Source organism: Trachurus trachurus, assembly GCF_905171665.1.
Source record: "Trachurus trachurus genome assembly, chromosome: 9".
In the NCBI taxonomy this organism is placed as follows: Eukaryota; Metazoa; Chordata; class Actinopteri; order Carangiformes; family Carangidae; genus Trachurus; species Trachurus trachurus.
Genome location: NC_139895.1, coordinates 9246902 through 9273493, shown reverse-complemented (window position 1 = coordinate 9273493; position 26592 = coordinate 9246902). Strand labels below are relative to the sequence as shown.

Sequence of the window (26592 nt, the reverse complement as noted above, 5' to 3'; positions counted from 1 at the left end):
AGCAACACAAACGCACTCAGTAATCTGCATTCTTTTGCTTATGACTACACAAATATACACTTCCTAACATCGTATATCCACCACTCCATCTATTGATTTTTTGATGGCTTTGTTGTAAACAAAAGCACATGGCCAGGCAGAGGTATAGCAAAGTAACGGGCAATTTCCACTGGATGCGGATTCCTTTCAATTCTGTGTCAGTTTCATGCATAGTGTGTTATGATTAGGCAGGCCTACTAGGTCTGGTCTAAAAGTTGTTTGCCTAGAGATTATAACACTCTGGCTTGGACTTTCAACACTTTGGAGTGAATGATTGTGACAGTGGCATTAGGCTAGATAACAATTAAACATTACACGTTCAGTGACACTAAACTTAGTGTGGCAGTGGATGGTATTTCAATGATGTCACATATTTATTTCAATGACGTCACAGATTTGGTATTTCGATGGTGTCCACCCAGTAAAAAAATCCCCACTACACCACTGCCTGTAATGGTGTCTCAGCTCTGATCGACAATGTCAGACTTACCTTCATTTTCATTCACCTGAGTCAATGATTATCACCTGTGAACACTGTCATGTTTTGTCCACAGCAGGTGGATGTATGAACATGTCAACTGTAATTTAACACTTTATTTCTTTCACAACATTATTTCTTTGGTTACCAGTTGTTTTCAAGACACAACCAATGACACATTGTGTAATTTTTATTTGAGATACACAGATGATTTTCAATGTGACAAACAATGAGGTGAAATGTTAAAGTGTGAACATTTTAACAGCTTGACTGACACTGATCCAGTTTGACAAGGTTTTTACTTTTCTGCACTGTAACAAGAAACATGTTCAGCGTGTTTCAGTATTAATTCAATCATATGTCCAATCATTGCGCATAACACACAGTATACAAAGTTGACATTAAAAGGTACACTTATGGATTCATTTCAATTACATTAAATTCAATATACTTTTATTATCCCTGTGGGGAAATTAGTTTTAGACCCTGTCTGTCCGTCTGCAGTTCCACATTACCAGAGAAAGCAATCCATGCAGCGGTGGATAACATTATGTCATGATGTGTATATTTGTGTAGTCTTATGTTTAGTTTAGTTTATTTCATTCATTGAAAAAAGAAAATAAAACAATAAAAAGTGGTACTTATGTTGTCTACCCCTTATCTGTCATAAACAAGAGATTACAGGTTACAGGGCGTGTTTAGACGAGAGCTGGGACACAAGGTCGGAGGCTCTGATCTTACAAGGTTGGTTTTCAGCCAAGAGACGCTAGGTGGAAGATAGAGAGCCTCCATTCTCCCTATAACAAGTTACAAGTCATTTATTTAACCATCATAATTATTCAAAAGCTGTTTAATTAAAAATGAAGCATAGTTAAGGTAAAAGAAATCTTGCATAGTTCCTCTTTAAATGAGATGATTCAGCAGTGGTTATTTGTTAAAGCCGACCCAAACCCTTTATTTTGTGCTGGCTCAGAAAAAGATTAGAAAAATTAGATAGTCCAGTCTTATCTGTGTGTGTTTGAAAAAAGCAGCACCTGGTGGAAATATGTAAATTCAGCATGTGTCTATGAATCTTCTCTCCTCTCCCAACACACACACACACACACACACACACACACATCTAACTGCCCTATTAAAGGGATAGTTCACCCTAGAATGATATTTCGCTCATTATCTACTCACCCTCATGTTGACTAAGGGCTGGAAGAATTTTCAGAGTCCACCCTTCTCTGAGTTACAGGGGGTCTTGGCGTAGCAGTGAATTTCAATGCAACGGTTGCAAAGGGACACCAGAGCTCTTCGTAAAAAACACACACACAAAAAAACATCCAAATACCTCCATGATGCTCGTATGTAATGTCCGTCTTGTGCTGAAGCCCCAAATTGCGTAATTGTCCCGAAAAAAATTAAATAAGTCCACATTCCAAGCATGTTTGTAGCATTAGCTCCTAGTGTCTGTTGTCCGGCTTTTCCGCTGCCAGCGCGCATGCGCAAGGTTCGCACTGATACTGAGACCGACTGAGACTCGCTTCCTTCCAAAGAAATGCAGCTCGTCCTCGACATCAAAATCTTCAGCCATGGCTAAAATATGTTTTAAGAGGCCAAAATTGCACGAAAAAGTGTTGTCCCGGTGCAAGGCAGGCTATTACGGACTGCTTCTAGTCCTTCGCCGGGGTAAACAAGGAAGCGAGTCGGTAATATATTAAAAAAAAAAAAAATCATTCTAGGGTGAACTATCCCTTTAAGGGCATGTGTGGGACAAAACGACATCAACCATGTTTTTAATGATGGGAGGCTGTGGGTGGAGGTTGTGTGGCAGGTTGTGGGCCAGGACCATCTCCCAGGCATCCACCAGATGAACGTTCAGTCCTTTGAAAATGGCTCTGAGCACCTTATTTTGCTGCAGAGAGTACCAGTCGCTGTTGATCAGTACCTCATAAAGCCTCAGCGCTTTAGGGTTTGCGGTGCGGATGATGACCACTGTGTCTGGAGCTCTGTCCAGCAGCCGCACCACAGCCCTGCGGATGCTCTGCAGCCTGCGGATGTATACCTCAATGGGGTAAGTGACGAAGTGAGCCCAGATACCAATCGCTACAACGGTGCTTCTGCCTCCAGTTAAACCGTCTAATTCATTGGCGATGTAATGGAGCTGGCTGGTGGGAACATTACCAAAGCGAATAGGAGGACCATGGCAGCGGTACGTCACCAAGATGTTGCGAGCATTATGTAAAGCCATGAAAGGTCCAACTCGCTTCACATTGTGCAGGTCAAAGTCAATGAGATCTGGAAGCATTCAACAAGAAACGTATTAATCCACAGTGAGACTAACATCAAACAGAAGAAATACCTGCAGATCAGGTACCTGGTACTGCTTTAATGAGGTGTTCAAACCACTGTCTGATGGTGGAGTCTCCATAAAGGTAGACCTGCATGCCTCTCAGGCAGTCACCGATGGTGGAGTTGTTGAACTGTTGAACCTGGGCTCCCCTCAGTGCTCTCCAACTTCCTTTGTAGTAATAGCCAGTGTGTCCAGACTTCACATCACTGATGTTCACTTCTGCTGGACATGAGGGGAAGTGTGAAGGATAGAGACGTCATTAAGTCTTCTTTTTTAAATTTGGGCTCAGGTCAATGTGTAATGTACCGGTCAATGTATTCTGATTTTCACTTTTCATTACTTTTCAGTGCCCTTTACTCTCATTGCATAACCGTGCATGTAAACCTTTTTTTTTTTTTTTTTACAAAAATGTGGGCTTTTGATACAACTTCCAACAGCTGGTGCAACTTTTTACTTTCAGCCTTCTGATCTGTTTTTCACAGGAAGTTGCATTGAAGCCTGCATGAGAAAATTAAGATTAAAGGGATAGTTCAACAATTTGGCAAATTGGCCCATTGCCATAGCAGTAGGTTTGTTACCTTTATTTGTCGGTGTGAGCTATTTTTAGAACGGCGGCGCGCAGCCGCAAGCTGCTCAGAGCTATGCTACGGAGGCTAATGGGATTTCTTGGTTTCCTTCATCAAATACACAATCCAACAACTCCAAAATGCTCTGGTGGACAAGTTGTTTTAGGCAAGGCAAGGCAAGGCATCTATATTTATACAGCGCATTTCATACCAAGGCAACTCAATGTGCTTTACATGAAGACAAAACTTTTTTTTTTTTTTAAAGAGAAGCATAAAACAGAATAAAAACAAACACAAAAAACAGTTAAAGTCCAATATGTATATATACACATATAAAAGCAAACATTGGTTCTGTTTGCACAAAGCTTCCTGCCTAATTTACCTCTAACAACCTGTTGCATATTTCAAGTAGAACCACAGTGATCATTATTGTAAAAATCCTGCTTTACCTGTTGTTTTTGGCAACACAATGACATTGGCAGGTCTTGAAGCATGGATAGAGACTTTCATGTTGACTTTACTGATGGAAAACAGAGTGAACATAATAAGATGGGTTACAGCAGACTGCTTAATTTGTGCTGCTTCAAAAACTGTAAAATAATTTAAAATATGCACATCTACTAGCTATAGGTAATACTACACTTTGCACAAAACGTAAGGAAATTTGTGTTTGGTAGATTATTTCTTTGTTGTAACAAAGCTTCTGTTTATTACCCTTTTAAATGGTGCCACACTTGTAAGGAACATGCATTTGTGGGGTGAGAAGTATCTGGGTTGCGCCCATGAAAAATGTGCTAAATTTTTTCTGCCAAGTCAAACATCTTCTTCTGCCATTGACTCTTGTTTAGTATTTGGTGGATTGGATATTCCTTTTACAAACAGGAGCCTCAGTAGCGTGTGGATTGGAAGAACCATACACAGCCACAACAGCCTGGCACCTCCTCCTCATGCTGGTCACCAGCCTGGTCACACACTGCTGCGGGATGGCATCGCCCTCACTGGAAAAACAAGGCTTGTCATCATTGGAGGTAATCTCAACGCAGAGAGATATTGAGATGAAATTCTGCAACCAGTGGCAATCCCATATCTCCAGTCTAGGACTGAACTTAAAGCAGAAGTAAGTGGTCCGGTCGTTTTGGCTAATGCTGTGTTCCAGGCCGGCTTTTGAAACCGTAAATGACAGCTTCAAGTCACAACTTACGACTTTGTAGCGTTCCAGGCAACCCACTCATGTTTTTCCGACCTGTTTTACCGGTGAAAGTCACTATAACGGCCACTTGTAACTTCCGACCGGTGAACTCGTACCAGATCGAACTGGTACGACTTCACAGGTCAGAAAAACACGAGTTACGAGTTGCCTTGAACGCACCATAACAGTCCTCGTCCCTACGTCACCACATTCACGGCGTCCCTTGGCTGCACACACAGCCCTGCATGCCGTTCTCTCTCCTCATTGGATAAAAACTGTAGGATACGAGAAAAGTTTTCTCCTCGGCTCAGAGCAGAGCAGAGGGACTGACAGACCCGTGTTTCGGTCCAAACACTCTATGTAAGTGATTGCTGTCGGAAGATATAACTATTTAAGACTTATATTAACACAAATATATCACTTACTTCTGCTTTAATCCTCCAAGATGACAACACTCGCCCCCACAGAGCAAGGTTTATCAGAGACTACCTCCAAAATTTGGGAGTGAGCATCCTGCCAGCTGCAGTCCTGACCTCAACTCCACTGAACACTTGTGGGATCAGCTTGAGCGTGCTGTTCGTGCCAGAGTGACCAACACAACCACGTTGGTTGACTTGCGACAAATGCTGGTTGAAGAATGGGATGCCATCCCACAGCAGTGTGTGACCAGGCTAGTGACCAGCATGAGGAGGAGATGCCAGGCTGTTGTGGCTGTGTATGGTTCTTCCACACGCTACTGAGGCTCCTGTTTGTTAAATGAATAAACTGTTAAATTGCCAATATGTCTTGTTTCTTCAAATTTCAATCATCCAATCCACCAATCATCTCAATAATCATTTTATAAATAAAGTAAATAAACTTAGGAATGAAATGAGCCTAGTTGATAATGTACAATCCCACTGTATTATAAGAAATCAAATCATGGAAGGCAAAAAGTGTGAGTTTGACTTTACAACAGTCACGGTCAAACAGGTAGAAAAACTATTACTTGGATGTAAAGATAAACCAGCCGGAGTAGATAATATTGACATGAAATTGCTCAGACTGGTACCTAACCTAATCTCCGTACCAATTTGTCATGTGTTTAATTTAAGCATCAAGAAAGGTATTTTTCCTCAGGCATGGAAAACTGCAAAAATCATTCCATTACCTAATAATCCTATTGTATCTTTCTGTGCCTCAAATAGCAGACCAATACGTTTGCTGCCTGCTCTGAGTAAAATAATGGAGAAAATTGCTTTTAATTATTATGATTGTTATTGTTGTTGTTTATCTAAATGTTATTCAGTCAAAATAGTCAATATATGTCTTGTCTTGAAAAGCAACATAAACTTATAAGTCTTTTGTTATAAATGTAATGTTTATTGTTAATCTAAAATTTAAAAAAAATGTTGAACCTGGATATGTAATGACACTACAGTGACAAAGAAACAGTGACTAATGGATTGCAGTTGGGTTAAGTACCAAAATAAATATCATAAACAAACTAAAGGTGTATTCCCGAAAACTAAACCACAAAAAAAAACTAAATAATAAGTGATTAAAGCAGAAGTAAGCGTAACTTTGTTAGTTAGCAGCCCCCGCCCTCGTCATGGATCTATTCTGTTGCAGGGGCGGCAGTGGCTCAGGTGGTAGAGCGGGTCATCCAATGATCAGAGGGTTGGTGGTTTGAATCCCGCTCTATCCTGGTTACTACTGTAGTGTCCTTGGGCAAGACACCTTACTCACCTTGCTCCTGATGGGCCTTGCATGGCAGCTTCCGCCATCAGTGTGTGAATGTGTGTGTGAATGGGTGAATGCAATGTACTGTAAAGCACTTTGGGTATCGTTCAGGTATAGTAAAGCGCTATACTGTAAATACAGACCATTTACCATTTGCAGGTGTAAAACTATGGCATTCACAAAGCAAGGAACTGAGAAGTTGTAAAAGTATATCTCAGTTTAAGAAAATGTTAAAAAATAAAATAAAAATAAATAAGCGCCTACAAAAAAGAAGGAGAAAGAGAAATAGAAGGGGGGAAAAGATAGACGAGCTGTGTCCACTGCTATTTTGCTTGTTTGTTTACTTTAGTGGAGCAGATAAAAGCAAAATTTGAGTGGAATTGTGCAAATTATGATACAAGCATTAAATTTGGTGTATTTGTTCTCAAGAGGCTTCTGATCAAATTTGTCTGATTGGACATTTGAAAATCCAAGATGGCGGCCATTTTTCAAGATGGCTGCCAAATTAGCCTCATAAATCACTATTTTTATATTAATGTGTGTAGTTTTTATTTTATTTTATTGATCTTGGTGTCAATTCCTATATTTTCAGGTCTGTTGAGTTGGATTTTGTGATTTTATACAGGTATAGCGCCCAACAGTGTTTTTCAAACTGTGGGGTGCGCCTCATCTTGGGGGGCGCCAGAGTTTTTAAGGGGGGGGGCACGACGTGAGAAAAAAAGAACTGTAAACATTAAAACAAAAGATGAATGAAGTGTCACCTGCACAAAGGGCTCAATGATTAATTGCATTTGCAATTATAATGCAATATGATCAAATGTGATTTTTTACACACCGGCTGCGATTATGCTCTAGTGTTATTTGTCATGCAAACAAAGGGGGATGGGGCTGTCGGTGAAAAGAGAAGGCAACAACGCCACACTGTTACGTGATTTATGGCTGAATGTAGCACTATGTTGGCCTTGGAACTATTCCAGTTTAAAAAATTAGAGCGTCATGTATGTTGCTGAGCGACAGGTGTGCCGCACTGCGTCAGGTATGCAGCAGGACCAGTGGTACAGCGTCCTTCCGCATACATTTTAGCCCGGTCGTTTAGCCTGCAGAGATTTTTTTGTTTTTTTAAATGACTGGAGCACGAGCCGAGTTTTCCTCTACTACAGCTGAACAGCTGACATGTGGTCAAGACGTACAGCAGAGACCTAGAACAGTCACATCGGTGCATTTAATTATTATAAACTTCAACCTGAAAGCTGTCCTGTAGCTGTCCACTACCCAGGCCATCGCACAGGGAGAGCATGTCATGAGTGTGTTACAGAGTTCGATATGAATGTTCACATCAGTCTTATTTGTCAGTGCTTTGTTGTCATGATAGTAAATAGGTAGGCTATTCTGAGAAACAGGCCTATCCTATACAGGAAAGACCAGTTTATGTTTAATTAATCAAACATTGTTCAATAGCTTCAAATCAGGGCTTCCTTGCCCAGCATTCTGCAGCTGCTTATGTGACCAGTAGCAGCTTGAGGGACTTTTGTGTTTAGTGTGAAGTTACACAGCCTATTAGCCTATTGGGGTCCTTTTTCGTTACTTTTCCAGTACAGTTATACATTAAAGCAGAAGTAAGCGATCCGGTCGTTTTGGCTAACTTCTTGTCAGCCGATGGAGTTAGCAGCCCCCGCCCTCGTCCCTACGTCACCACATTCACGCGCATCCCTTGGCTGCACACACAGAGAAGACCGCCCCTTTATGCCGTTCTCTCTCCTCATTGGATAAAGGTTGTAGGATACAAGGAAAGTTTTCTCCTCGGCTTACAGCAGAGCAGAGTGACTGACAGACCCGTGTTTCAGACCAAACACTCTATGTAAGTGATTGCTGTCGGAAGATATACTAACTATTTAAGACTTATATTAACACAAACATTCCACTTACTTCTGCTTTAATCTTTTTTTCTCCTTTTCCATTAATAATGCCATCTATGTGTCTATATACAAATACAATACAATGTATCACTAATGTCATTCACATTAGTCAACTACACACATTGCTATGAAAAAAAAGAACTTCGGGGGGCTAATTTGGCCACCATCTTGAAAAATGGCCGCCATCTTGGATTTTCACATGTCCAATCGGACAGATTTCATCAATTGATAGCTTTCACTGACGTCACGTCCCAGGGACCTGGCGGTCAAAAAGCAACATTCCAAAGTGGCCCCGCAATGGACTTTCTATGGACAAACAACCGAGTAATGACTTAAATCATCTGTCAGCGGCCGAGAAAGAAAGATATAAAAACAACTTTGAAGTTGTGGGCACTTGTGACCCATATTCAACACCAGCTGCTGTATACGAGCTGTTTAAAATGACCAGTCCCCTGCCGAAGCTCCAGTTGGGCGATGTATTAGCCTACCTGGTGGAGAGTCATCATCCTCCACCGCTTGCAACCAATACCTCCGGTGTTATGGCTCAACTGGTTTCTGATTAAAAGCCCCATTTTGTAGTTTGTTTTTTTTATCTTAAAATAATGTTTCTGAACTCATTGAAGTGGTAGAAATGTACCTGTAACTTTCCTGTGTGGGAACACCGTCCTGGTACCGCAGCTCCGCTGAGCTCCACAGCTGAGCTCCAGCCCACTGAGCCCAGGCTCCCTGCTCCTCTCACCCACAAACCAGAGCCCTCAGCTGGGCTGCACGGTGACCAGCTGCCCCCCCTCCCCCCGGAGCTTTGCTACGCACCGCTACCGACGGCAACGATGACGGCGGTCCGATAGCAGCAGGACCGGCGGCGGCGGCGGCGATGGTAACCCGGCGGGACCGCCGCCACCGGACACGGCAACAGCACCGCCCGCGGCGGCAGCGACACGGTAACGAGGGTCGGGACCGACCGTGGCGCGGCGAGGACGATGACCGGTATGTTTAGCGTATTTTCAGAGTGTTTTCCATTAGTTCGTAACTTTAACATGACAGGCTTTGTCATACTGTGCAGTGTTGTGCAGACTAGTGAGAGTAGTGTGGCGCTGACTGTCTGTAGATTGGAGGAACAGGTTCACTCACAGAAGCATATTGGCTGCAGTAACATGTGAACTGCGGCTTTATTTGTGAATTTGTGACAAATCTGCGGACGGAAGTGCAGCACAGCTGTTGTTCGGTTCGGTAACCAGTTAAATCAGACACCAGTTGGGCCATAACACCGGTATTTTTGAAGCAGCAGGGAGCAGTGTGTGTTTTTCTGCCTTGTCCTAATCCGCGGACAGCGGGGAAGTGGATTGTTTTGACCGCCAGGGGGGCGTTCCATACGGGCCGTGACGTCACATGAAAGCTATCAATAGGCCATAGAGAACAACCAAACCAAATTCCATACTTGTATCATAATTTGCATGATTTTTCTGTTATCTACTCCACTACTTGTTATAATCATATGTTTCGTCATCTTCAATTTTTTGAAATAGTGTAATATTGATGTTTATATTAAAGGAGAATTCAGGTCATTTCTGACCCCTAAATCGTCGTCCTGATGGTCACCCAGTGTTGGAGGGAGCAAAAAACCCGACTAAAATTGATGCAGGCAAACCAGAGTTACACCATGGCTAGACGGCGCTAAAGTATGGGGGCAATTTTTTCAACCACAACAAACACTCAAAAAACAATCAAATATCTATGGTACATGACTTGAATCCTTACGAGACACCACTGAACTCATATAGTGTAGGCTACAGTATAAACCGATATAAACAGTAAAAACTTTGTGTTTTTGCATGCAGTCACTCACCTCAGACCGCCGAACTCTGAAACGTCCTGGAAAGACATTACTATCCGATTGCAGAGCGCCTGCTCTCCCCGCCACAGAAACAAACACTTTTTCCTTGTTGTGATGATTTCTTTACAAAAATAAATGGTCGAGCAGTGCAGTGGTAATGTCCAAAATATCTCCGACCGTTTATTTTTGTAAAGAAATCATCACAACAATCGGATAGTAATGTCTTTGCAGGATGTTTCAGAGTTCAGCTATCTGAGGTGAGTGATTACATGCAAAAACACAAAGTTTATCCTGTTACTGTACACTATATGAGTTCAGTGGTGTGTCATAAGGATTCGAGTCATGTACCATATTTATTTGATTGTTTTTTTTAATGTTTGTTTTGGTTGAAAAAATTGCCCCCATAGGTTAGCGTTGTCACTATTCCTGGCACCGTCTAGCCAAGGTGTAACTCTGGTTTGCCTGCATCAATTTTAGTCATGTTTTTTTGCTCCCTCCAACACTGGGTGACCATTCAGGACAACGATTTAGGGGTCAAAAATGACCAGAATTCACCTTTAAGCCAATTATAACTATAGAAAGGGGCAGGTAATATACATTTTTCTTCATCCAGCTCTCTCTCTCTCTCAGTCCATTGACAGAAAGGTTAAAAATCAATAATGCCTTAGGCCACGTCACTCAGGTGTTTGTATAGTCTAAATGCAAGTAGGCTACCACATAAATTTGTTTATAGCATCAAAGCTTTTTGACTTTGTCAGGAACCTCTATTTAAACAAAATAAAACAAAACTTTTTTTTTCACAAATTGCTAAAATGTTCTGGTTAAAATTATGACATTTGTGGTGTTAGGGTCAATTTTGACCCAGTTATAACGATAAGAACAATAATGAGAGTGAAAACTGAAATCATAAGTGCAAAACCAACCTTTTCATGGACAAGGAAGCCTAACAACATAACTAAGAGATGCGAAACAAGTTAAGTTAAGTTTATTGTTGTCATTGCATAAAAACATAAACAACGAAATTTCGTTCGGCAGTCTCCTATAGCAGCAAAGAGCAGCTAAGTGTCAATACATAATTAAGTGTTTGATAAGAAAATGTTCAGGCCATTTTCTTATCTGCACTTGATTACAGTGATGTCATTTACATGCATGCCGCTCTCTCTACAATGAAACCCCTTGATGCACTTTATCACTCTGCCCTTCGTTTTATTGCTGGAGATGTGTTCCAAACTCATCACTGTGTTCTTTATAATAAGGTTGGATGGCCATCCTTAAGTGTAAGGAGGGAACAACATTGCATGGTTTGTATTTACAAAGCTTTGCTTGAAATTTTACCTGTTTATCTTACCAGCTTAATCTCACTTAGAATTTGTAACTTGCGCACTCGTTCACAGGACACCTTGGTTTTACAAGTCCCCAGTATCAGGACAGAATTAGGGAAGAGTGCCTTTCAGTTCTATGCCCCCAAAAGTGGAATAACCTACAAAGCTGTCTGAAACTGGACCATCTTATTTATTTAAATAGTTTTTAAAACTTGCTATCAAATGTTCTACAGCCTGTATGTAATTTTGAATTATGATCTTGATGTATTTGTATATTGTATACCGTAACTGTGTGTTTTTGTAATCAGGGCGTCATTGAAAAAGAGAGCTCGCTCTCAATTGACCTTCCCTGGATAAATGAAGGTGAAATGAAATGAAATGAAAAAATATAAAGTGCAAAGTGTCAGTGTCAGATAAATACATCAACATATTAAAAACATAAGAAAAAAAACAAAACAATGTCAACCACAGCACGTGTTTGTGTGCGTGTGTGCATATGCTGGTTGGGGTTTGAGGGAGGGGCGGGGTTAGGAGTTGAGCAAGAGATCCACAGCCCTTGGATAAAAACTGTTCTTTAACCTTTGGGTTTGTTTGTTTTTAATGAGATAAACTCTGACTTTATTTCCAGCTTCATATAAATAATGTTGATGATCATTGTGACAGAGAGAATCAACATCATCAAAATAACCAAAACCTTCTCATCGCTGCAGACTAGGGCAAAATCACTATCCTCATTCTCCTTGACCTCTCTGCAGCGTTTGACACTGTTTCCCACACAGTCCTCCTCCAATGCGTAGTTTGGCATCACCGGTAGGCTACAGCCCTTACATGGTGTCACTCCTATCTATCCAACCGATCTCAGTTTAGTTTGCCACTTTTAACGGCACCTCCTCCCCCCCTGCCCCAGTCAACCACCTTTCCTTTGTCTGTTTAGTGTTTCCTCCTCTCTCTCCCTTCCCTGTTTCTTTAACCCCACCTCCAAAACCCCGCTCATGCTCATGGAAAGCACCTTGGGTATTTTGAAAGGCGCTATTTTTATTAGAAGAAGAAGAGAAATGACTTGATACAGGTAGAATGGCGCCATCTGCGGGACAATTCCCATTTTCAGTGTCATTTTACAGTTTTTCTCAATCGCTTTGGTGCTATTCTCAGATCAGAATGAAAGTTCTCATGACTATTAGTTCAACCTCCACAACATGTAGTCATTTGTCCACATCATAGTAGCAGTTTCTCCTTCCTCTGAACAAATTGCAAATGCTTTTGGACATGTATCAGTTGCTCTCATACAATTCTCTGCTGTTTTACAACATTATCATTTGTTTATGTCATGTCAGTCAAAATGAACTATACTTTTGAATGCTGAATAGTCTTTCCCTATAAAACTAATAGTCCTCATTTCATTGCTTGAGTCATTACATACAAAATTGTTGAACTAGTTTTCAAAATCTGTCAAACTAATTTTAAATGTTGGGAGAAGCACTGTGAATTCAATTATTCAAACATTTACAGTAAGGAACAACAGGTATGTATGGTATTGGACAGTAATTCAGCACTAAACAATCTGCACTGCTGTCATGGTGTCAGGCATTACTGTAAGATACAGTGGGACAAGAATTTTTTACATTTACAATTAGACTTACAGCTTCACTAGAGAACAGATTTACTGTATTGCAATGTATTACAGCAACCACAGTAAAGATTTCCCATCTTTACAGTACGGTACTGTAGGCTACTACAGCATTTTACAAGTAGGAAGCACTTTTACAGTATTGTACACTACAGTAATAATGGTTGATGCAGTACATGTACTGTACATTACTGTAATTTTACTCTGCATCACATAGGATTACAAGACAACCTCACAGAGGTGGAAGAGACTGAGCCCTTTTTACTCTGCTACAAGAACAAGACATTTGTGCAATGGTGATTACAAACAATGGCATAAGGTTGAAAGAGATACAATGTAAGGATGACATTACTGTATCTTTGGGAATATTGAATCTGTTTCAATCGCTACAATTGACAGAGTGATGTAGATGAAAATGTGACTGGAACGTCTGGATGTGCAGGAATGATTTACAGTACTCAGTTCAGTTCAGTTACTATATGTACTGCAACATTGTTTACGTAAAGTTGTACCCAAAGAGTGTTTCTTATGTTTGTTGTAGATAACTGTAGTGTATTTTTCCTTTGCACAATGCTGTGAACAAATCAGAATTGCAAAGAGCATATGCAGTAGAAATGTGAAACATACATATTCAGTATCTCCACTAAATACAGTAATGTGTAACTTTACTGTAGTTTTCACATGGCTGTACAAGTAGTGTATAGTGCTGTCTTGAGCATTTTCAGGTAGTATCATCACTTTGTGCATTGGAAAACACTTAGAGAATAAAGTGTCCTAATGAAAACATGACAAAGCCATTTGACTATCTTGTTCGTAAACGATGGTGTCAGGACTTCTCATTTTGACGACACTGACAGTTTCATTGACATGAGTACTTGCTTTTGAGGGATGGACAATCCATTTTGAGCAAGTGACACACTTTTGCAGGTTATCCACTAGGTTTTGCAGTTTGAAATTATTGTTCTGAGAAATGCACTAACTGTTGTGCAAATGTTAAGAGTGATGTGAGAAAAGCACCAAAGCGACTGAGAAAAACTGTAATACACTTTTATTATCTAAACTCTTCTGTCCCATTTAAAAACATGTTTTTATTACATATAGTCACATTCAGAAATGTCATGATGAGATTTGGGGTTTTGTTCATTACACTGTTCAACACTGTAAAAAAAAAAAAAAAAAAAAAATATATATATATATATATATATATATATATATATATATATATATTTCCAACTTTCAACTACACCAGTAAAAAGCAGCAATAATAGTAACTCTATATATTACTTAGGATATAATATTGACTTCCATTAAAGGCTGACTTAAATATATATATTTTTTTAATGTCGTTTTTTAACTGATAGAATATTAATTCAATAAAATGTTTGCTCATTATGCATAACACAGTAGGCCTAAATAAAGCTGACATGAACAGATACACTTTTGGATTTATATACAACCATGTAGAGTGAGGTGGGGCAGTTTATTGTGGTTCAATGCATCGGTTTGTCTCACTTTATTCTTACAATAAGTAAGATAGCTGAGGTAACATGTAATACAATCACATGACAAGTAGTTTAAAAACTGTTCAAGCAGGTATATTAAAATATTCAATTTTTATACACATTTAAGACAAATATATATTTTTATATACCAGTATCACTGAATTATGAGCCCTGACAGAGAGCTTGTTGTAACTATTGATCTTCAGATATTATTATCAGCATCTCCACGACTGTTGAATTATTTATATTTTGATGTGAATCCAACTGAGTTAACAGATGAGTTTTAAAACATCGACAGGGAACAAAGAAATTTAGTTAACAGCTGCAGTAAAACAGAGGAGACTTAACTTTAGAGAAAAATTAAGTTTTAATCATTGATTGATCCAAATTCAACAATACATCATGAAAACATTGGTTACATGCTTGTTTTATGTGTATTGTCAATTGCATTCAATCTTGTAAAATAAAGCAAATCTAGAACTAAATTATTTTCATGTAGGATAAACACCAGTGTGAGGACAATAAGCCACTAAGTTTCCATGGCAACAACAAATTAATATAAAAAACACTTCACATTATTCATTTCTAGAATAAAATCAGTATGTGACCCAATAATCAATAATAGTGACACATAAACCTTACAAACTAGAACAGATGATGATAGAAGTTAAAAATATACAAAGTAGCTACATGATAGAGTAATTACGGTGAATGTTACACTGTTGGTAAATAAAAACAAAATCATCTGATCATCACCTGATCTCATTCGGTTGTTGAGTTGTTTCGGTTTTGTACATTGACACAGTCCTGGATGATTCAGAGCCCAAAATCAGTGAGATAAATATTTCAGTGACCCTCAACATCAAATCAAATGTGATTTAAAGACAAAATTACAGGTGAGCAGGTGTAGAAGCAGGTTGACTGTAAAGTGTCATGATGAGTTAAATTTAAGAGTTTAATAAACCTCAAACCATCATGATAGAAAAACTAAACTGAACATCACAGACTGATCTCAGAGGGACAGATTTTGATATCAGTGGTTTTAGCATCACCAGCTTCTCCAATACCAAAATATGGGAAGAGTTTCTCAGTGAAAGTGTCTCTGTGAGTGCAGATGTGAGTCATGTCTTCAGGGTCGTAGAAGGACACCTCCCCCCTGTCATAGTCCAGCTGGACTCTGATCCTCTGGAGACTCTTCTTCACTGTCACAGTCTTACCAACACCATTGTTGTATTCTCCATCACGGTGCCTTAAACACCAGATTCCATGTTTTGGTGAAGGTGGACACTCTCCCTTCCTGTCAACTGACTCTTTAGCCAAACCCACATTCCAGCCAGGATGATCTCCCACCTCCACCTCCCAGCTGTGTTTCCCTGAGCTGAAGCCCTCAGAGCCCAGGACATTGGTATACTTAGTGTTTCTCTCTGGATTGTCAGGAAGCTGCTGCCTTGTGTCTACATATGTCACACTGGTCAGATCATCAGACAAATAGAGACGGGGGTCTGCAGTGTTTGGGTCCAGGATGACAGGAGTGAAGTGGACCTTCTCCTTGATCTTCTCCCAGACTCTGAAGGACAGGTTGCCCAGGTGTTTGGCCTCATCTATCAGAGCTCCTGAGAGCAGCTGTGGATCTGACAGTGAGCACTGGGCTCTGGCTCTGGTCTGAGTGGCTTTATAACTGCTGAGGAACGCCACCTTGTGTTTCTGCAGCTCTTCTTCAACAGCACAGATACTGTCTGACAGAGAGGAGATCTGCTCCTCAATCATCTTCATCTCTCTGCTCATAGTCTTCCCCTTCTGCTCCTCTTCCTCCCTCAGAGCTGCCAGTCTGGACTCCTCTTCCTCTCTCAGGAGCTGGTGGAGCTTGTTGAACTCTGCTCTGATCCGCCTCTCTGTGGACAACAGCTGCTTCTTGGAGTGTTCAATCATTTCATTGTAGGTTTTTTCCACTTCCTCGCATTTGTTCTTCTTGTCCTGCAGAGACTCTAGATCAGATTCCAGCTGCTGCTTCAGGTCACTGACTGCTTCTTCTATAGGAACAACTTTATGTCCATGGTGGAGAGGAAACTCACAGACAGGACACACAGCTTTCTGCTCGTCCTCACAGAACCAATAAGGGACGTCTGGATGTTCATCACACACCACCTCCTCCTTCTCTTCTTCCTCCTCCTCTTCCTCCTCCTTCTGTTTTTCTTCCTCAGGTGAACCACTGTTCTGCTTCCCAACAAAGGAGTCAGCCAGTTCTTTGAGCGAATAGTTTATGGATGGATAATCCTTTGAAGCTTTCCTTTTACAAATGGGACAGTTTTTGTTCTTAGCTTGTTCCCAGAATTGTTGCAGGCAGCTTGAACAGAAGCTGTGGTTGCAGCTCAGAGACACAGGATCTCTGAAAGTCTCTGAACACACGTGGCAACTCAGGAAACTTTCAAAGAGAGCAGTTTTCTCAGCCATTTCCTTTGATTTCCAGATTTCTTTAAATCAATAACAAGACTCACCAAAGTTCAGTCCCTTCGACTTTCTCTGTACAATCCACTGAGTCTGTGTTGTTCAGTTCAGATTCAAACCTGTAATGTGACGTCTCGTCTCTGCTCAACTGTTTTCAGTTTCATTTACTCTGTTATGGGTGGAGAAATGGTTGAAACGAAACTGTTATTAGTTTATTTGTCCACTAGGTGGTGCTGAGAAACTGCACTAAAAATGATCAAATTGAGTGTTAGTTAGTAAATATTAGGAACTAAGGATGATTAACTGAATATTAAAACTTTAATGTGATCAGTTGACAGTAACTAAAAACATTTACTTAAACCTTAGCGTCAAGTTGTATGCCATGTAATTCACTACGTTTTAAAGAATAATCTACATTTTATTACACAAAATTTAATTTGTGAGTAGGCCTATGATATGAAGTATAAGATTGTTCATCAAACATATATGATCTCTGTCATGTCAACACTGTCATGTTATAATATAAGAATATTCCCATGCAATGTCATTTTATTATTTCTAACACTTTCATTATCTAAACTCTTCTGTCCCATTTAAAAACATGTTTTTATTACAATCACATTCAGAAATGTCATGATGGGATTTGAGGTTTTGTTCATTACACTGTCCAACACTGTAAAGAATATATCATATTTTCAACTTTCAACTACACCAATAAAAAGCAGCAATAATAGTAACTCTATAATATTACTTAGGATGTAATATGTCATATTTTGCAATGTTCAAATAAAGAATTTTGACTTCCATTAAAGGCTGACTTAAATACCTTTTAGAAATGTTAGTTTTTTTAACTGATAGAATATTAATTCAATAATATGTCTGCTCATTATGCATAACACAGTAGGCCTAAATAAAGCTGACATGAACAGATACACTTTTGGATTTATACAACCATGTAGAATGAGGTGGGGCAGTTTATTGTGGTTCAGTGCATCAGTTTGTCACTTTATTCTAAGAAATCTAGTTAACAGCTGCAGTAAAACAGAGGAGACTTGACTTTAGAGAAAAATGAAGTTTTAATCATTCATTGATCCAAATTCAACAATAGGCTATATTGTGTAAACATTTGTTACATGATTGTTTTATGTGTATTGTCAACTGCACTCCATCATGTAAAATAAAGCAAAACTAGAAATAAATTATTTTCATGTAGAAACACCAGTTTGGGGACAATAAGGCACTAAGTTTCCATGGCAACAACAAATGAATATAAAAAACACTTCACATTATTAATTTCTAGAAAAAAATCAGTATGAGACCAAATAATCAATAACAGTGAAACATAAACCTTACAAACTAAAACAGATGATGATAGAAGTTAAAGAAAAAACACAAAGTAGCTACATGATAGAGTAATTACAGTGAATATTACACTGTTGGTAAATAAAAACAAAATCATCTGATCATCACCTGATCTCATTCGGTTGTTGAGTTGTTTCAGTTTTGTACATTAACACAGTTCTGGATGATTCAGAGTCCAAAATCAGTGAGATAAATATTTCAGTGACCCTCAACATCAAATCAAATGTGTTTTAAAGACAAAATAACAGGTGAGCAGGTGTAGAAGCAGGTTGGCTGTAAAGTGTCATGATGAGTTTAGAGTTTAATAAACCTCAAACCATCATGATATAAAAACTAAACTGAACATCACAGACTGATCTCAGAGGGACACACTTTGATATCAGAGGTTTTAGCATCACCAGCTTCCCCAACACTGAAATAAGGGAGGAGTTTCTCAGTGAAAGTGTCTCTGTGTGTGCAGATGTGAGTCATGTCTTCAGGGTTGTAGAAGGACACCTCCCCTCCGTCATAGTCCAGCTGGACTCTGATCCTCTGGAGACTCTTCTTCACCGTCACAGTCTCACCAACAACATCAAGGTATTTTCCATCACCAAACAATAAACACCAGATTCCATGTTCTGGTGTAGCGAATACCTCTCCCTTCCTGTCAACGGACTCTTTAACGAAACCCACATTCCAGCCAGGATGATCTCCCACCACCACCTCCCAGCTGTGTTTCCCTGAGCTGAAGCCCTCAGAGCCCAGAATTTGGGTATACTTAGTGTTTCTCTCTGGATTGTCAGGAAGCTGCTTCTTTGTGTCTCCATTTCTCACACTGGTCAGATCATCAGACAGATGGAGCCAGGGATGTGCAGTGTTTGGGTCCAGGATGACAGGAGTGAAGTGGACCTTCTCCTTGATCTTCTCCCAGACTCTGAAGGACAGGTTGCCCAGGTGTTTGGCCTCATCTATCAGAGCTCCTGAGAGCAGCTGTGGATCTGACAGTGAGCACTGGGCTCTGGCTCTGGTCTGAGTGGCTTTATAACTGCTGAGGAACGCCACCTTGTGTTTCTGCAGCTCTTCTTCAACAGCACAGATACTGTCTGACAGAGAGGAGATCTGCTCCTCAATCATCTTCATCTCTCTGCTCATAGTCTTCCCCTTCTGCTCCTCTTCCTCCCTCAGAGCTGCCAGTCTGGACTCCTCTTCCTCTTTCAGGAGCTGGTGGAGCTTGTTGAACTCTGCTCTGATCCGCCTCTCTGTGGACAACAGCTGCTTCTTGGAGTGTTGAATCATTTCATTGTAGGTTTTTTCCACTTTGTCGCATTTGTTCTTCTTGTCCTGCAGAGACTCTAAGTCAGATTTCAGCTGCTGCTTCAGGTCACTGACTGCTTCTTCTATAGGAACAACTTTATGTCCATGGTGAAGAGGAAACTCACAGACAGGACACACAGCTTTCTGCTCGTCCTCACAGAACCAATAAGGGACGTCTGGATGTTCATCACACACCACCTCCTCCTTCTCTTTTTCCTCCTCCTCTTCCTCCTCCTTCTGTTTTTCTTCCTCAGGTGAACCACTGTTCTGCTTCCCAACAAAGGAGTCGGCCAGTTCTTTGAGCGAATAGTTTATGGATGGATAATCCTTTGAAGATTTCTCTTTACAAATGGGACAGTTTTTGTTCTTAGCTTGTTCCCAGAATTGTTGCAGGCAGCTTGAACAGAAGCTGTGGCCGCAGCTCAGAGACACAGGATCTCTGAAAGTCTCTGAACACACGTGGCAACTCAGGAAACTTTCCAAGAGAGCAACTTTCTCAGCCATTTCCTCTGATTTCCAGATTTCTTTAAATCAATAACAAGACTCACCAAAATTCAGTCCCTTAGACTTTCTCTGTACAATCCACTGAGTCTGTGTTGTTCGGTAAAGATCCAAACCTGTAATGTGACGTCTCGTCTCTGCTCTGCTCTGATCGACTCTGCTCAGCTGTTTTCAGTTTCATTTACTCTGTTGTGGGTGGAGAAATGGTTGAAACGAAACTGTTATTAGTTTATTTGTCCACTAGGTGGTGCTGAGAAACTGCACTAAAAATTATCAAATTAATTGTTAGTCAGTAAATATTAGGAACTAAGGATGATTAACTGAATATTAAAACTTTAATATGATCAGTTGACAGTAACTAACAACATTTACTTAAACCTCAGCGTCAAGTTGTATGCCATGTAATTCACTACATTTTAAAGAATAATCTACATTTATTACACTAAATTCATTGTGAGTATGATATGAAGTATAATATTGTTCATCAAACATATATGATCTCTGTCATGTCAACACTGTCATGTTATAATATAAAGAATATTCCCATTTTCAATGTCATTTGATTATTTCTAACACTTTAATTGTCTAAATTATTCTGTCCCATTTAAAAACATGTTTTTATTACATATAATCACATTCAGAAATGTCATGATGAGATTTGGGGTTTTGTTCATTACACTGTCCAACACTGTAAAGAATATATCATATTTTCAACTTTCAAATTACGCCAATAAAAAGCAGCAATAATAGTAACTCTATAATATTACTTAGGATATAATGTCATATTTTGCAATGTTCAAATAAAGACTTTTGACTTCCACTAAAGACTGACTTAAATACTTTTTTTAATGTAGTTTTTTTTTAACTGATAGAATATTAATTCAATAATATGTCTGCTCATTATGCATAACACACAGTATATAAATCTGACATGAACAGATACACTTATTGATTTATCTATACAATCATGTAGAGTGAGGTGGGGCAGTTTATTGTGGTTCAGTGCATCAGTTTGTCTCACTTTATTCTTACAATAAGTAAGATAGTTGAGGTAACATGTAATACAGTCAGATGACAAGTAGTTAAAATACTGTTCAAGCAGGTATATTAAAATATTCAATTTTTATACACATTTAAGACAAATACGTACTTTTATATACCAGCATCACTGAATTATGAACTCTGACGGAGAGCTTGTTGTATCCATTGAACTTCAGATATTATTATCAGCATCTGCATGACTGTTGAATTATTTATATTTTGATGTGAATCCAACAGCTGAGTATAAAAACATCGACAGGGAACAAATACATTTTGTTAACAGCTGCAGTAAAACAGAGGAGACTTGACTTTAGAGAGAAAAATGAAGTTTTAATCATTAATTGATCCAAATTCAACAATATATCATGTAAACATTGGTTACATGATTGTTTTATATGTATTGTCAGCTGCGCTCAATCATGTAAAATAAAGCAGAGAACGAGGAGCTTCACCAAAACATGGGATCTGGTGTTTATGTCATCGTGATGGAAAATACACCAATGGTGATAAGACTGTGACAGTGAAGAAGAGTCTCCAGAGGATCAGAGTCCAGCTGGACTATGACAGGGGGGAGGTGTCCTTCTACCACCCTGAAGACATGACTCACACATCTGCACTCACAGAGACACTTTCACTGAGAAACTCTTCCCTTATTTCAGTGTTGGAAGATCTTGTGATGCTAAAACCTCTGATATCAAAATGTGTCCCTCTGAGATCAGTCTGTGACGTTCAGGGACGTTAGTTTTTCTATCATGATGGTTTGAGGTTTATTAAACTCTAAACTCATCATGACACTTTACTGCCAACCTGCTTCTACACCTGCTCACCTGTCATTTTGTCTTTAAATCACAGTTCATTAATATCTCATTAAACTGATCAGCAGAATTTAGTTTTTATTCGGCCCCAGTGTAACATTCACTGAACTGATACTTTTTCATTGAGTTGTTTTGATGACACCTCACCAAAACTTGTTTGTACATTGTTTAGTTATACATTTTGTTTCTTCCACTTTCTTTTTATCATGTCCATTCTTACCATCTAGGTTAATATCTAAAAAAAAAAAAAAAAATCATCATCAAAAGACAAACTTGTTCACATGTTCATTATCCTGGTTATCAGCATCTTGTTTTGTTTAACACAACATACCAGTATGTGTAATCGTTTATCCACACATCCTTTCTATGTTCAAATTTTAACTTTTGTGTCAATAAATCATTTCATTTATTGACACTTTGGCAGTCCGTGGCTCTTTTGTCACAGCTTATGAGCCAGGTTGTGACACAGGTGTGCCAGCCTCTAACTGTATGTCATCTTCATGAACGGTTCTAGCCATAGCATCACAACACATCACATCACATGAACCCGATGTCAACAACATGTCAGTCTGTTACAATTTTTTGTATGAACGTGTCCCTCATTTACTGCTATTCTTTTGGCATTCCTACACTGAAGATTTATGTAGTAGTACTATGGCAAGCCATTTTAACATTTAAAAGCTAAGTTTGACTATCCGGAATTAACATTGTAGATATCAACAACGTCTTTCTGACTAGTCGTAATTACATTTTGAGTAGTTGGATTTTTTTATTCAAGATATCTGTAATTCAGTTTTGCCTTGTCAAAAAGAACATTTCAGATATCCGCAACTACATTCTTCCTATCCACAATTGTAATTTCAGATATCCACAACTACGTTCTTCCTAGGACAAATTACGTCACTTTTGCCATTCATGTGTATGGGGTTTGTCATTACAGATATCTACAATTCAGTTACGGATATCTGTAACTGAATTACGACTAGTACGAATTCCAGTTTGAGATATCTACAACGTCATTTTGACTAGTCATAATTCCAGTTACAGATATCAACAATGTCATTTCGCCTAGTCAAAACTTAATTTAAGATATCCGAAAAGGGACATGTAGATATCTTTAATTGAGGTGAATTAAAGATATCTTGAACTGGAATTATGACTAGTCAGAATCAAATTGTAGATATCTCAAACTGGAATTAGTACTAGTCGTAATTCAGTTACAGATATCCGTAATTCACATTGCGGATATCTGCAACTGAATTGTAGATATCTGTAATGACAAACCCCTTACACATGAATGGCTAAAGTGACGTCATTTGTCCTAGGAAGAACGTAGTTGTGGATCTGAAATGACAATTGTGGATAGGAAGAATGTAGTTGCAGATATCTTAAATGTTCTTTTTGACTAGGCAAAACTGAATTACAGATATCTACAACACATATCCAGTCTGGCTTTTAAATGTTAAAATGGCTTGCCATAGTAGTACTTTGTAATGGCCAGGCTCAAAAATTAAAACAAACAAGCAAAACCCACTAACAGACGGCAACAAGTAGGCGATACCTTCATGGTGCTCGAGGTGGCTAGTTTTCTACTCGTAATATTTGGTAATTTTATTCTGGTGGGCACCACGTTGTAAAGGACAACGGACGGAGAGACCTTAAATAACTAAATGAAATGAAAGATTTATTGTGCATCATTTACAATTCAATTATAATCATGAGTAGTAGTAGATCAGTTAATTCATAATCGGATGGCGTCACGCAGCAGAGGAGCAGCTGATGATCTCATGCACAACTTTGCCCGAATCAAATAAGACAGTGATGCAGTCAGAACAAGTTTGTTCACAGTCTGCTGAGAGCTCCAACCCTAATGCTGCTTATGCTGATTTGTCAGAGCATGGAGTTCACAGATGCTATTAACCCACACAAACGCAAACACACACACACACACTTGTTACACTTTGCATATTGTTTGATTCTCATCTACGCACATTTCTATAACCAGTAGGTCTTGATTATCACAAAGCAGAGGGTAAAACAATTCAAGCAAAACGCACACACAACGGAGTATCCTATGATAGAACCACTATCAGCACCTGACACCGGTGACAGATGTGTTGGAGTGTTTAGGGGAGGAGCATGGGCGCAGTCATAAAGCCCCTCTGGACGGACGGACGCCTCCAAGTCAGTCAGCTGACAGAGGAGAGGAAGCGTCTCCATCATGGCGTTCCTTGATGTAAGCTCAGTGGTGGAGCATGGGGGCTCACATGTTGTATGATTAGGATGTAAATTGGTTTGCTGTTCCCGCCACCCACCCCCTCCTTACTCATCATTCATAATTCGTCTCCAGCACATCTACGTGTACAAGGACTTGAACTGCAGGAGCCCTGTGAGGTGGAGCATGTGAGGACCACTGAGCTCCAGCGGGTCTTCTTGCCCGTGGTCTACGCTCTCATCTTCATCCTATATGGGCATCACTGGAAACGGCCTGGTGGTCATCGTGCTGGGCTGCCAGCGCAGGTGAGTGGACGGGTGGACAGGGCCGGTGGTGGTGGTGGTGGTGGGTCGGCTCAGACCGATTTTTATATTAATAGCAATTTTTTTCTGGCGATTTTTTTTTCGATTAAAAAAATAATAATAATAAATAAATGATTTTTTTTTTTTTTTTTGGGACGACCAATCTTTATTGTACAATCATGTATTCTGTGCCATTACACTCGACAAAGTCATACCGGCCTGTTGTGTTCGTTTGTTCACAGATATCTACGTGAACAAACGAACACAACAGACAAACTGATGTGATGTGTAAAATATGACTTATGATGTATTGTCAAGTGTTTGGTTCAACCTGCTCTTGTTTAAGGAAAGAAAATCACAATAATTGAAATATAAAATCGCAATACTTTGTAAAATCGAATCGCAATGCTTGTTTAATCAGAATCGCAATTTAAATCGAATCGGGACCCAAAAATTGTTAGAGAATCGAATTGGCACAAAAGCATATCGGCCCAGCCCTAGTTTTTAATGCTCTTGTGTTTGTGTCCAGGTCAAAGTGCAGCCTCACAGACCGGTACCGCCTCCACCTGTTAATAGAAGGACAACCGGTGGAGAGGGTCCCACATTTCAAGTTTCTGGGGCTCCACATCTCAGATGATCTGTCCTGGAGCCACAACACCACCAGCCTAATCAAAAAGGCCCAGAAGCGCCTTTACTTTCTTCTTAGGAGGCTGAAAAAGAACCGCCTCTCACAGGAAGTAATGATCAACTTCTATCGCAGCACTGTGGAAAGCATTCTTTCCTATACGGCTGCACGATCTGGCACAGTAGCTGCGCTTCTGCTGAGAGGAAAAGCCTGCAGAAAGTTATTACAAACAGCGCAGTGGACTGTGGGTTCCACTCTTCCCTCCCTCAGTGACATCTACCAGAGCCGTCTCCACAAGAGGGCCTCCAAAATCCTGATGGACCCCTCACACCCTGGACACGGCCTGTCCAGCAGGCTCCCATCAGGAAGGCTGAGAACCTTTCGGGCTAAAACCCAGTGGTTAAAGAACAGGTTTTATCCAAGGGCTGTGGATCTCTTGCTTAGCTCCTAACGTGATGTAATTTATGTTTTTAATATGTTGATGTATTTATTTGACACTGGCACATTGCACTTTATTTGTGCAAACACTTGATTATTTATTAATTGATTTTTAGCTCTTTGCTGCTATAGGAGACTGCCGAAGACCTCCTCTTTGTTATGTCGCTGCCGTTCTGGGCCGTGGACTCGGCCCTGTTGGACTGGCGCTTGGGGGGCGGCCTCCTGCATCGGGGTGCATGTTACCTACACGGTCAACCTGTACGGCAGCGTGCTCATCCTGGCCTTCATCAGCCTGGACCGCTACCTGGCCATGGTCAGAGCCACAGAAACCAACACTGGTCCGCTGAGGCAGCTGCTGGCACACAGACTGGTGTATGTAGGTGAGTGTCCAACCGTTACTACAACACATCTCAGTAGGCAGTTGACTTCTTTTATTTTATTTTAATGATTTCATTTATTTGTTTTTATCTTGATTTTACTGTGTTTTGTCTTTTATTTATTTTATCTCATTGATTTTAATTCTGTTTTATCATATTTTATTTTATCTTATTGTGTCCATTGTTTTATTGTGCTTCTGTTGTGTTACTTACTGTATTTTATCTTGCTGTGCAGCACTTTGGAAACCTTTGTGTTTGTTTAAATCGTGCTATATAAATAAAATTGGATTGGATTGGATTGGATCTCACTGTTGTCCTCTTCTGTTGTGTTTCGCTTCTCTGCTCTCTTCTCTTCTCTTCTCTTCTCTTCTCTTCTCTTCTCTTCTCTTCTCTTCTCTTCTCTTCTCTTTTCCCACACTCCCTCACTTGTTTTGTCTCTTCCTCCCTCAGGTGCGTGGCTGTCCTGCCGGCCTGCTGGCAGTGCCGGACTTTGTATTTGCCAGGACCCAGGAGGGAGGGGAGGGGGTCACCCTGTGTCAGCGGTTCTACCCAGCGGAGAACGCTCCTCTCTGGGTCGCGGTATTCCACCTCCAGCTGGTCCTGGTGGGTCTGGTGATCCCAGGCCTGGTCCTGCTGGTGTGTTAC

General features: G+C 40.0%; 5 protein-coding genes across 5 annotated transcripts in view; 1 reads left to right on the top strand and 4 right to left on the bottom strand.

The window, feature by feature from the left end:
• LOC310991918 (C-X-C chemokine receptor type 4-like) overlaps nucleotides 1-26592 on the top strand; it is a gene marked incomplete at both ends in the record, with an annotated part of 67639 nt that overhangs the window by 40817 nt on the left and 230 nt on the right. Inside the window, 5 exon segments of the mRNA XM_083979847.1 lie at nucleotides 25037-25073; nucleotides 25703-25777; nucleotides 25779-25950; nucleotides 26398-26408; nucleotides 26410-26592. Of these exon segments, the coding sequence (XP_083835973.1) occupies nucleotides 25037-25073; nucleotides 25703-25777; nucleotides 25779-25950; nucleotides 26398-26408; nucleotides 26410-26592 (478 nt within the window).
• The window catches only part of LOC310991479 (NXPE family member 3-like), a 30626-nt gene continuing 5135 nt past the window's right edge, over nucleotides 1102-26592 (bottom strand). The window contains exon 7 of the mRNA XM_083979196.1: nucleotides 1102-1599. The gene's annotated coding sequence lies outside the window, so the exon portion shown is untranslated. The remainder of the gene's footprint in view (nucleotides 1600-26592) is intronic.
• LOC310991839 (NXPE family member 3-like) lies at nucleotides 2259-3931 on the bottom strand (the record flags this gene model as incomplete). The annotated part of the gene is made up of 3 exons (XM_083979770.1): nucleotides 2259-2800; nucleotides 2880-3077; nucleotides 3871-3931. The coding sequence occupies 3 exons, from the start codon at nucleotides 3929-3931 to the stop codon at nucleotides 2259-2261; spliced, it is 801 nt and encodes a 266-aa protein (XP_083835896.1).
• LOC310991484 (nuclear factor 7, brain-like) lies at nucleotides 15149-20223 on the bottom strand. Its single transcript, XM_083979201.1, has 2 exons — nucleotides 18675-20223; nucleotides 15149-15525 (listed from the first exon to the last, which is right to left on the bottom strand). Exon 1 carries the CDS (start codon nucleotides 20135-20137, stop codon nucleotides 18686-18688), a length of 1452 nt encoding a protein of 483 aa, XP_083835327.1. The 5' UTR covers nucleotides 20138-20223; the 3' UTR covers nucleotides 15149-15525; nucleotides 18675-18685.
• The window catches only part of LOC310991483 (zinc-binding protein A33-like), a gene marked incomplete at its 3' end in the record, with an annotated part of 79136 nt that continues 68076 nt past the window's right edge, over nucleotides 15533-26592 (bottom strand). Inside the window, exon 2 of the mRNA XM_083979200.1 lies at nucleotides 15533-17097. Coding sequence (XP_083835326.1) covers nucleotides 15533-16984 — 1452 coding nt within the window. The 5' untranslated portion in view covers nucleotides 16985-17097. The remainder of the gene's footprint in view (nucleotides 17098-26592) is intronic.